An 11,398-nucleotide genomic window follows, 5' to 3' on the forward strand; every position below is an offset into this window, starting at 1 on the left:
ATACTTACCCTGCCCTAGCCAGACGGGTCTCCTTGTTTCTTTCAAACACTGTGTAATCCCAATAGGCTTTAGAACAACTGTGGGCCTACCTCAAGTCAGTAGGCCCTGACAAGCATCTTGTTTAATCCTCACATAACCCCGTGGGCCCGGCGCCATTACCCATTCTACAGATGAGGAAAGCAAGTCTCAGAGAGATTGTGTCTTGCCTAAGCCTGCGCAGATGCCACACCGGTATTCATTCATTCATTCTTTCAGCGAGGATTTTTTTTTATTTTAAAGATTTATTTATTTTTTTGAGAGAGAGAGGGTGAGGGGGTGGGCAGAGGGAGACAAACCTTCAAGCAGATGCCCCGCTGAGCACGGAGCCATCCCAGGAGCCTGAGATCATAGCCTGAGCTGCAATCAAGAGTCAAAGGCTCAACCGACTGAGCCACCCAGGCACCCCCAGTGCCAGCATTTTCAGGGAAAGAAGTCGTTAGCTGGGAGACGAGGGGGAACGAGCAGAGGTAGTTCCAGTTCCTGGGCCTGCTGGCCCTTTCAGTGGATGGGCTTCAGACATGTTCTGGAGGCTCAGCTCTCCAAATGTCCTGCCTAGGGAGGGCTGGGTCCTAGAGGTCATCTGGACCAGATGGGGAAAATGTGAACCGTGTGAGGCAGCCCCACATACAGACGCATGTATGTGTCAGCCACCATCAGAGCAGAATCTGCGAGTCCTTAGCCCGCTGCCCCAGGCCTAGAGCGTTACCCTGAGGCCTGTTTCATCCTGAGACTGGGCCGAGAGTTGCTGAGGGCCCAGCTGCGGCATCAGGTTCCTCCTCTGGCTGAGTACCAGCAGCCCGTTTATCCCTTGATTCTGGATGCACGTGGAGCCACGACAGACTCACCTTCTGAACCCTTGCTTTATTTTGGCCCTGCCTTTTTTTCCCCAAGGAGAGAACAGTCTTCTGTAGAGGTGACTCCCTTGTGTAGACTAAATGTGCTTTCCTGTTTTCACCCCAGTCCAAGGTCAGGTCATCTCAAACCGCACCAGAGAAAAGGCTTTCACTGGCCCCAAACTGGAACTCCATCCAACACCCTGTCCTTCTGCCCCAGCTTTGCGTGAGGGTCCCCCCTTTCCTACAGGCCCTAGGTCCTACCCATTCATTAAAAACCAGCTTCAGGGCTGCCTCCTCCTTGCAGACCTCCTTACTGTCCTCTCCCCTTAGGCCTCTCTGTGCTTTGCAACCAGGAAGAACTGCCTCTGTGCAGCTTCTGGGGCCTAAGGGGCAGGGGCCTTCTCCCTGAATGGCCTCAGGCGGGCTGCCCCACTGCCTTGTTCCGGTTTGGGTACCAGACAAGTGCTTGGCAACATGAGCTGCCTACTTTGCCTGGAACCCTCATTTTGGTATTTCATGGCAGCATCACCAACTCAGGCTCCGCAGTTCCTACCCCTGGGTTCTCTGTGGCACTTGGCTCTTCTCAGCTTTGGCTGAACACCTGCCTCTGTTTCCCTTCTGCTAAAGGAGGCATCACCTCCCAGCCACCTTGGTCTTCTCCATATCTGACCCACATTGTTGGTGACCAAGGCCCAGGTCTTTTTAATGAGATGGAGCTGGCTCCTCCTGAATTGATTGGGGTGAAGGAAGTCTGCCTGAAGATCATCTTGGGAACTCTTCCCCCACCTGGTGCCTAGCTTCAGACCAATGCTTTATCTTCCTGGCCCAGCCTGAAAACCTGCTCTACACGTCCAAGGAGAAAGATGCAGTACTCAAGCTCACCGACTTCGGCTTTGCCAAGGAGACCACCCAAAATGCCCTGCAGACACCCTGCTACACTCCCTATTACGTGGGTGAGTCCTTGGGACGTGGTTTGTACGTCCCTACCTCCGCTGGACCCTCTTGCCGTGTGGGGCAGCCCGTGGGTTGCAGAAGCCAAAGGGTTAAAGCCCAGTAAGGAGGGAGGGAGGGATCCTGTCTTCGTGGAGGCGGTGACGTGGGGGGCCGGAGGCTGCAAAAAATATTCTCCCAAACTTCAGCTTCTGCTTTTGAAAATAGATCCAGGAAAATTCTGGCTGTGGCCTGTGAGCTGAATGACATCACAGCAGCTCTAAATATATATGTGATAAAAGGCTGCCACCAGCTTGGGACGGAGCCCAACCGCGGTTGTTTTTCTCCAGTTTTTATCTTTCTGGGATTCATATTCAGAAAGTAGGCAGGCCTTTCCTATTGCATTAGAAGGATACAGGGCACCAGCCCCTTGTCTTCAGGGAGAGGGTCCCTTAGGCCAGGGCAGGGATAGGCCTTGGGGGTGTCACATACCCATCCATGCTTTCTTCCTTGGAGAAGCTCCTTGCTCCCTTGTGAGCAGGTAGCCCAGATCTGGAAAAGCCCCTGCTGAAGGCGCTCCTTATCCAGGAGGGGTGATGACTCGCACTACAGAGGGTCTTTCCCCTCAGGGGAGACCTTCCAGGAGAACTGCTTAAGGAGTGGGGAGCCCCCGAGACAGCCGAAATGGTATCCTGTTTACCAGGACGTGTTTTGCAGTATTTTGGCTTAGAAATCCTCTGGCCTACCCATCTCATTGCACAGGTGGGAAGAGCAAGGCCCCATGGGATGGTCGCCAAGCTGAAAGCAGAAACCAGAGCCCTGCCCTGGCCCCTCCTTGCCCGTGGGCTAGGCTGTGCGTTCAGGGGGACAAGGGACACAGGGCTGCTGCGGGGAGGAGGCCCTCTTGCCTATGGCAGGACCCCACCAAATCCCAGACTGGCCTTTTCTCCCTTTCCTCCCTCAACAAAGGCCGATATCGGCCCAAAGAAGCTAGGAGGCTGTCATTCCTTACAGCCCAGCCTAAAAGTGGGTTTATTTTTTCTGGGAGCTGTTTTTCCTCCCCCAACTTCACACACATGCTGCCTTCCCAGAAGGTGCCAGACACCAGTCTGCTTTGCCCCGCCCCTCAACCCAGGCACCTGCTCCCCACCTTGCTCAGGCTTCAGGCTCCTGTCTGGGCCCCAAGACCCTTGGGGCTGAGAGCCCTCCTGTGCCCTCTGTCCTGGTAGCTCCTGAGGTCTTGGGTCCAGAGAAGTACGACAAATCATGTGACATGTGGTCCCTGGGCGTCATCATGTACATCCTGTGAGTACCACCACCTCTGCCTCCGTCGCCACCGGCCCCTGGTGCCCTCAGTACCACCGTCGCCACCGCCCCCTGGTGCCCTCGGTACCACTTCTGCCTCCTCTCCCCCAACCCTTGGTGAGGGACTTGAGTGGGTCATTCTCCATGCAGGCTGGGGACACCCCTCTTTCAGGGTGCCTGAAGGTCTCTCCTTGCCAAGGGCAGATGGCATTCCCAGGATGAGCCCAGAGTCCAGAGGGCTGGTCTTCTTGCCAAGGTGGCTACCTTGGTGGCTGTCTGTCTTCCCAGTCAGGGATGCGGGGAGGAGAATGGGTCCACCCTGGCACTGTCCTCACTCCTGTGCTGAATGCCCTCCACTCTCTCCCAGCCTGTGTGGCTTCCCGCCCTTCTACTCCAACACGGGCCAGGCCATCTCCCCAGGGATGAAGAGGCGGATCCGCCTAGGCCAGTATGGCTTCCCCAATCCTGAGTGGTCAGAGGTTTCTGAAGATGGTGAGTGAACCTCTCTGCCCCAGCTTGTTCCACCGGACCCCATTAGCCTTCATTCTGGGAGATACCACGTTGGTGTCAAAGCAACCTGTGTTCAAATCCTGGGTGCGTGACATCCCACATCCCATCTCCCTGCTAGGGACCCTAGGCAAGTCACCCAAACTTTCTGAACCTCAGTTTCTATATCTGCTAAATGGGCTCAAAACTTGCCTCCTCAAAACATCCTCTAACTCGTACCCCTTCTTAGTATTTTCCCTTTGGGGACCACAGACAAATTTGCCCTGTACCCATTCTCCATGGCTGCTTAACGAGTTACCCCCAAACACGTGGTGGCTTAAAATAAGAAACAGTTGTTAGCTCACTGTTTCTGTGGGTTAGGAATTTGGGAGCTCATGCAGACCTGGGGCGACTGGCTCTGAGGAACTCTGCAGCCTCCCCACTCCCCTGTCTTCCCCAGCCAAGCAGCTGATCCGCCTCCTACTGAAGACAGACCCCACAGAGAGGCTGACCATCACACAGTTCATGAACCATCCCTGGATCAACGTGAGTGCCTCCTCGTCCTGTGGTGGGCAGTGGCAAGCTGGAGGGGGGGCCGTGGGCAGGAGGGTGGTGGCTCCAGAGGCCCTTGTGCAGGCCACAGATATGCAGCAGGACCTCGCCGAGAGCCTGACTTTGCCCCTGCTCCAGTCAGGCTCCTTCACCTCCCTGAGCCTTGCTTCCCATATCTGAGACCAGGAGAGAGGGTGGGGCTGGGGAGCCAGTGCCATCTCCGGTGCTTGTTCTAATCCAAGGGTTTGGGGCTCCTTCCAGCAATCAACGGTGGTGCCGCAGACCCCACTCCACACAGCCCGCGTGCTGCAGGAGGATAGAGACCGCTGGGATGAGGTCAAGGTGGGTGGACGCTGTTGCTGTCTCAGTCTCCCAGGATTTTGGGAAAAGGGACTCCAGGGTGGTGGCTACCAAGAGCCTGGGTCATCATCCCCTCCCCCGGGGCGAGAGCCCGGGGTGTCACAGACTGCACCAGGGGTCCAGCTGGGGCACCCAGAGCACTGGGCCACGCTACTGCATTCAGGGTGGTGCTCCTGGCTCACTGGGACTTGGGGCCGGGGGCTCAGTGAAGGAAGGGGCTTTGGCATAACCCCCCTTACAATCTACATTGGGGAGGGTGGTCAGTCTGGTTTCAGCATAGGGGACAGCAGCTCAGAGCCCCAGGGCACCCCAGGCACAATCTTCAGGCTTTAGTGCCCTGTGTGCCCCACAGGTTGGTGTCCCCTGCAGGCCTGTGGTCCTTAGCAGGTGACGTTGGTCCAGGTCCCTGTCCTACTTACCCTTGGTGTGGTCACAGGGAGTCACTGCACTTTCTGTGCCTTGGTGGATAAGCTCAGTGTCCACCACAAAGCGCTGCAGTGTGGATTAGGGGACACAAGGGGATGGCCCAGTGCTGGGCATGCAGTGGGTGCTCAGGCAGCAGAAGCTGTTGCCACCCTCGTTGACATTAGTAAGGGGCTGGAGGCAGGAGGGTGATGGCTCTTGAGGCCAGTACATCCTGACCTCCACGGACATCTGTCACCAGGAGGAGATGACCAGTGCCCTGGCAACCATGCGTGTGGACTACGACCAGGTGCAGATCAAGGACCTGAAGACCTCTAACAACCGACTGCTCAACAAGCGGAGAAAGAAGCAGGCAGGCGGCTCCTCAGGCTCACAGGGCTGCAACAACCAGTAGCGCACCGGGCCTTGGATGAGGGCCTTGGATGAGGGCCTTGGATGGGCCCGGCCGCGCAGCCTGGGGACAGACAGGAGCGTGCTGACGCCCCGGGTCATTGTTTTTAACAAAAGGATCATTTTGTTGTGTTTTATTTTGTCACTTAGAACTTCAGGATGGGCGACCATGACTCCAAACCTCCTTAGAGAGGACCCAGGGCCCCGGAGTTAGGGAGCCACCTGCCACAGCTGCAGCGCCTTTGGCCAGAGCGGCCTGAGTGAGATGTAGCTCTGCTGGGCACGCTGGGGCATGGCTTTAGACTTCTAGGCCACCGGCAGTTGTGGCGGGCTTCCCTCCTCCCTTGGAGACACCCCCCCTGTAGGGTGGGCAGATGGGCCTGGCCTTGGGAAAGGCATCTGGCCATTGGTTGCCATGGTGACCAGGGACCGGCTTGCTGTCTGTGAATGCTGAGTGAGAGAGCAAGGGAGGGAGAAGGGGCAATGGGGGTCTGCTTCTGCGTCCTTGGGGAGGCTGGTCTCCTTCACACTGCTCCACCCTCTCAGGCTCCCTCCCTTTGGTCTCCCGAGGCCCATGGTCAGTTTGCCTGCCTCGCTGGGTGGTCCAGCCCTATCTTGCTGCAACCCCGTCCCACAGGGCCCCTGGAGCACCCTCCCTGCAGAGTCCCTGGGCCTAGTGATGCTGTTACTACCCGTTACCCAAAGAGTGGCCTCTCATCTCAGGGGAGGGTGGGAGGTATTTTTAACCCTTTTCTACTTCGGAAAATGTCACTGTGACGAAAGCCAGTACACTTCTCCTGCCCCTACCCACTCACTGGTTCCCAGGCAGGAAAGCTTCTCTGTACCGGTTCGCCCTCCACCTTGTCCTGGTTGATGGCAGGGGCTGCCTCCTCATGTACTTTTGTGAGAGTGGATGGCTGGGGGCAGGACCCAGGGGCTCCCCATTAATCAGGGATCTCTTTCTACGCTCTGGGTCAGACCCAAGGCAGTGGAGGGCTGCTGAGTGATGCTTAGAAGGTCTGGTTCTGGGTCCCAGCTTTGGCCTGAGTTGGAACAGAGAGGATCCCTTCCTTGCCGGTCCAAGCTTACCCAGTCCCACGGCTGCCCAGGGTAGCCTCAGGGTTCTCAGTGCCTGATATGGGCCTGACAAGTGCCTGACACCCAGCCTGGTTCCTGACCTCTCTCTCGCTGGCTGGGAAACCCGAGCCCACGTCAGATAGGAAAACACTGCTGGGTTTTACATGTAGATAGTAATAAACACCATTTTGGCATTTCCTCCTGGTTCCTGGGTTTCTCTGTCTACACGAGTGGACAAAAGTGGCCCAAGGGCAGCTGCTCACACCCACCAGTGATCCCCCTTTAGGCCTAGTAAGCATGCGGGCTGGCTCCAGGGCCACTGTGGCTTCGCCGGGCATGGAAAGGTCAGAGAAGCAGACGCATGGCAGCTTCCTCATGCCACCAGCTATGGGGCGCCCCGCGCACCGTGTGTGTGACACCCACCCCCGGGCCCCGCGTGCGCCAGCGTCTGCCCACAGCGGCCACCCCCAGCTGCATGCCAGCCTGCTGAAGGGCGGGCGGAGAGCCTGCTGCAGCGCTGAGCTATTTTCAGAAGCTGCCAGATTTCATTTGGCAGAGAGAATGTCGGGGAGGGGAGGGGGCGGGACGCTGGAGACTGTCTTTTGACTATTCCGGCAGTAGAGCACCCTCAGCCCTCGGAAGCCCCTGCGGGCAGCCTCGAGGCAGGGCCCTGACTGTGGCATATTCCCTCAGCTCCTATCTTGAAACCTCCCAGTTTCCCAAGAGCTCAACTGGCACCCGCAGCTCTCCCTCCACCTCCTGTCCCCTCAAGGCGTGGGGGAAGGGGTGGAGATGGTAGAAGGCAGGGAGAAGGCCAGCACTCCTGAGATGCGGGCTGCTTCCTAGCTTGGCGACCTTGGACAAGTCCCCCAGGTTTCCCACCTCAATTTCCTCAACTGCGATGGGGCGGTAGTGCCCACCCTGGGGAGTCATCTGGGGGATCCAGGCAGAGGATGCATGTGAAGTGCCTAGCAAGGTGCCTGGTGCATGGCTCGTGCCCAGGACCCATTTGCCACCCCAGCATCCTTAGCCATCAGGAAGGAGAGAGGTACCTGAAGTTGCTAGAGGGAAAAGCAACCCTGCCCAGATCTATCTCTGGGACTTTCCACCCCCCAAAGTCAGGCATTTGCCACCCATGGGGTTTTACTCCCAAGGGCTTGCTCTCCAGAGCAGCATCACCTGGGTTTCCTGAACCTTGGGCAAAGCCTTGGGCTTCAAGGAGGGTGGCCTACCCTTCTGAAGGGGCCCTGGGCTCCCCAGATGAATTCTGGGGACCTCGTGGAGCCTGTGGTTCAGACCAACCCTTGCCATGTACTCTGCCCAGTGCAATACTGGCCAGATGCAAAGGCAGATTGTCTAGCCACAGAGCTGCAGACAGACTCCCTTGCTGGACCCTGAGCAGCCACGGCGCTTGAGTCCCCACGCTGGGTGCAAGGAAAGCATCAGTGAAAGCTGCACGCAGGGCTCTCACCTAAACTCCGGGAGAAGGACAAAACAGCACACAAATGCTACAATCTCAGGCTCGAAATGGTCTGTGGAGGAAGGGCGTGGCTTAAGAAGGAGGTGTCACGGGACTTTTAAGCCAAAGAGGGAACTGATGCAGCCCAGTGGCTGGGGAGGGTGTCTGATAGTTTATAGGACTGAAGACAGAACTGCAGGGACCTGGATCAGGGCCTTGGGGACAGAAGGACTCTACACCCCTCAGCTCTGCCTGTCTGTGCTTCTCCCTGGGGCTGATCTTGATCTTCTGTCCGTACAGCCTTCTCACATCCGGGACCGCAGCTTCCGCAGTTCCATCAGGGAGGCATCTGCCAGGGGCCTACACTCCAGGCCCAGGGAGGGATTCTAATTGGCCATACTTGGCCCATCGCTGTTGTGGGGAAGGGGGAGTGGCTAGGTTGGTGGGGGTGCAGCAGAGGGAGTTAGCAAAGGAGAGGGTTGGAAGGATTGCCCCCATATCTGCCATGTCTGCTCGGCCACTTCCAAGAGCTGAAGAGACGTGGGGTCCCCTGATCTCTGGCATCAGGCATGCTCTCATAGGCCAGGGCAAGGAGGCTGGGTGCCTGGCCAAGTCACACTCTTTGGGCCTCAGTGTGGCTATCTGTGAAATAGGAGCAAACCCCTGACAATCAGCTGGAATTAAGCTGTGTGGCCACTTGTTCTCATCAGCCTGTTCACAGGCATTTACTTGGCCACCATGCTGGCGTCCTGGAAGTTTTCAATAAAGAATCCATGAGAGGTGTATTCACATGTGTGCACGAGTGAGTGCACGTGTGTGTGTGTGTGTTTGTGTGTGACATTGCTTCCCAGTGCTTCCCAGGGATGCTCCCCTGACCCAGCTGACAGCAGAGTTCTCTGTCTTGCAAACCTGGTGCTGGCTGGCTTCCAGCAGCCTAGCTCATTGCTATTCCACACCAGCCCCTCTCTGCCCTCGATTCAGCCCTTCCACCGCAGCGCCAGAATTGAGCCTGGAATGCAGGCTGCCGCAACCTCTGCAGGGGGCTCAGTGCTCCCAGGCCTGCTGGAAACTCTCTCTCTCTCTGGGAGGTGTGGGGAGGGGCCATAGGCCCTGGGATAGCCATCTCTAGACCTGACTTCCTTGGGCTGAGCCTTTGCATCTCTAGTGGGTCCTTGCAGCTGCCTTTAAACCCAGCAGGGTAAAATTATTCCCTTTGTCCTACTGGGCATCCAACATATTAACCCCTTGGAATCAAAGGCAGGAAAGGGTCTGGAAAGTCCACCTCCCTCCCTGCGGGTGGGGTGGGGTGGGATTATTTAGCTTAGAGCCAGGATACCTGAGCTTTGGTTTACATGAGGATTTGGGCAAAACTGTTCCACTTTTTGAGGTTCCCCATCCTCATCAGTAAAATGAGACATTGATCAAGCAGGGCCAGATCCTTCCGGCACCCTGGGCAGACATGCTGCCACCAGTGGAAGGTTTTCTTGCCCCTTAAATGGGAGTAATCCTCACAAGGGTGGGCAAGGCTGTGGAAAAGGGGAGGGGGCAGCCAAGTCCAAAGGCCATGGTCAGCAATGTTGCCCAAGTGTCTGCTAGGCGACATGCCAAGGTGCCAAGACTCTGCCAGTCCTGCCCTTTCTCTGTTTCCCATGACCAGGAGAAAGCAGCCGGAGGCTCAGGGAACCAGTTTCCCAGGGCTCAGAGCATTTGGTCAAGGCAGGTTAATTGGGGTGTGGGGCCACCTGCTGGTCACCCGAGTGAGCATTCAGTAGATGCCTACTGTGTACCAGAGCCTGAGGGAACCATGGTCCCGCCTGGGTGGCGGGGGAGGCCATGACATCGCGATGAACAGCTACTGTTTATTAAGTGCCTACTGTGTGCCAGGACGGTGCTGGGACTTTACATGGACCATCTCAGTCCTCACAGTCCCATCTTACAGATGGAGAAACTGAGGCCCAGGCTCTCAGCCACTGTCCTCTCTGCTGGAGAAGGTCAGAGGAAGAATGGTCAGAATGCTACTTTTGGCTGGGGACGAACATGGAAGGATTACCAGAACGCGGTGACGTGTGAATTTGAAGGGCAAGTCAGATTTGGAAAGACAAAGATTTAGGGCAAAGGCGTTCCAGCTGGCAGGTAGAGGGGGAGGCAAAGCAAGGAGGCAGGAATGGGCTCGACCTGTGTGAGAAACAAGAGAACAAGTAGGTTTAATGGGTGAGAGGCAGCCATGGCAAGGAGATCTCTCAGTTTTTCATGCCGTCTCCTACAGGAAGGCAGAGTGGGGACCCCAGGGGTGAGGCAGTGGGCAGCTGATAGCCTCTCTCTCTTAGCGTTCCCAGGGCACTCTCGTGTCTTCCCCCCTCCCTGCATCCATATGCGCCTCCCCTAGAGATACACCCCATGTTTGATGCTAGTTTGTCAACCTGTCCACCTCCTTTTGCTGCCGTGGCACTTCCAGGTGGCTCCCGTGTTGCTTGTCAGGGGCCAGATCTTTTCACACCTACTCCCCAGGTCTTTAGGATGTGGTAGAAGAGTCCTAGGGCCCTCTACCCCTGCTTCCAACAGAGCTATTTTGTGTATTGGAGTTTCTTCCGAGATTTGAACAAGAGTTTATATGCTTAAAAAATTTTATGGACCATTGAACTAGACACGTAACAAACAATATTTATATCACATCCTGCAGGGAGGCATTATGATCCCATTTTACAGATTGGAAACCAAGGTTCAGAGTGGCTGAATGTCTTGCCGAGGTCCATGACTGGGCTCTGACGTGGCAAACGGACTTCAAGATTGTCCTTTCTCCACTGTCCCTGCCCTCAGAGCGTCCAGACTCCACGGGGACAGGCAGCAAGCCGCTGCCTGCACTGTCTGGTGGGCTGCAACCAGGTGCTGAGGGGAATCAGAGGTGACTGGTGATCATGGCTCTTGGAGACAGGCTTACTTTCCTCTTTCTTGTGGGGAGTTCAGAGAAAATTAGGACAAAGAGGAAGTGATGGGGATGAGGAGGCATTGGGCAGCCTACCTTATCCCCAAATACCTGCTCCTGTGGCAGGGGCATTGTGGATAAATCCACCTCCCCTCCCCGCCCCGCCACCCCAGCCTTCATCTGTGTTCACAGCAAGCCGATCAACTCTCAGACCTGGCCAGGATTCTCTGTGTAGGAACTCGGTGAGTTCTTCAGCTGCCCCATGGAGCAGCCCCATGTGGAGACCCTCCCCAGTACCTTCACTTCCAGCTGATGAGACTTTGACTCATGGGCCGTGTCTCCCCATCTGGGCTGCGGGGGCTGCATGGAAGGTCTCAGGGCCCACCAAGAAGAGGTAAGGTGGGTGAGAGGGCTGGGCTTCCCAGCTCTGGGCTCAGCCTTCCAGTCACATTTTGAGCCCATGTTTTGAGCACCTAGAGTGTGCCAGGAATGTCTCATACAAGATCTCCTTTACATTTCTTTCCTTCCAATAGCCCTCCTAGGCCGAGGTTATGCCCAGCTTGCAGACAAAGTCACTGAGGCTTGAGCAGATTTGGAAAGACAAAGATTTAGGGCAAG

The 11,398-nt window shown here is 56.5% G+C and overlaps 1 protein-coding gene across 1 annotated transcript in view; it reads left to right on the top strand.

Annotated features, from left to right (window-relative positions):
- The window catches only part of MAPKAPK3 (MAPK activated protein kinase 3), a 29,554-nt gene extending 20,920 nt beyond the window's left edge, over positions 1-8,634 (top strand). Inside the window, exons 6-11 of the mRNA XM_027586938.2 lie at positions 1,705-1,828; positions 3,035-3,110; positions 3,478-3,602; positions 4,057-4,142; positions 4,410-4,490; positions 5,173-8,634. Coding sequence (XP_027442739.1) covers positions 1,705-1,828; positions 3,035-3,110; positions 3,478-3,602; positions 4,057-4,142; positions 4,410-4,490; positions 5,173-5,325 — 645 coding nt within the window. The 3' untranslated portion in view covers positions 5,326-8,634. The remainder of the gene's footprint in view (positions 1-1,704; positions 1,829-3,034; positions 3,111-3,477; positions 3,603-4,056; positions 4,143-4,409; positions 4,491-5,172) is intronic.
- The last annotated feature ends 2,764 nt before the right edge of the window (positions 8,635-11,398 follow it).

The sequence above is a fragment of the Zalophus californianus genome, chromosome 1 (assembly GCF_009762305.2).
Source record: "Zalophus californianus isolate mZalCal1 chromosome 1, mZalCal1.pri.v2, whole genome shotgun sequence".
Classification (NCBI taxonomy): Eukaryota; Metazoa; Chordata; class Mammalia; order Carnivora; family Otariidae; genus Zalophus; species Zalophus californianus.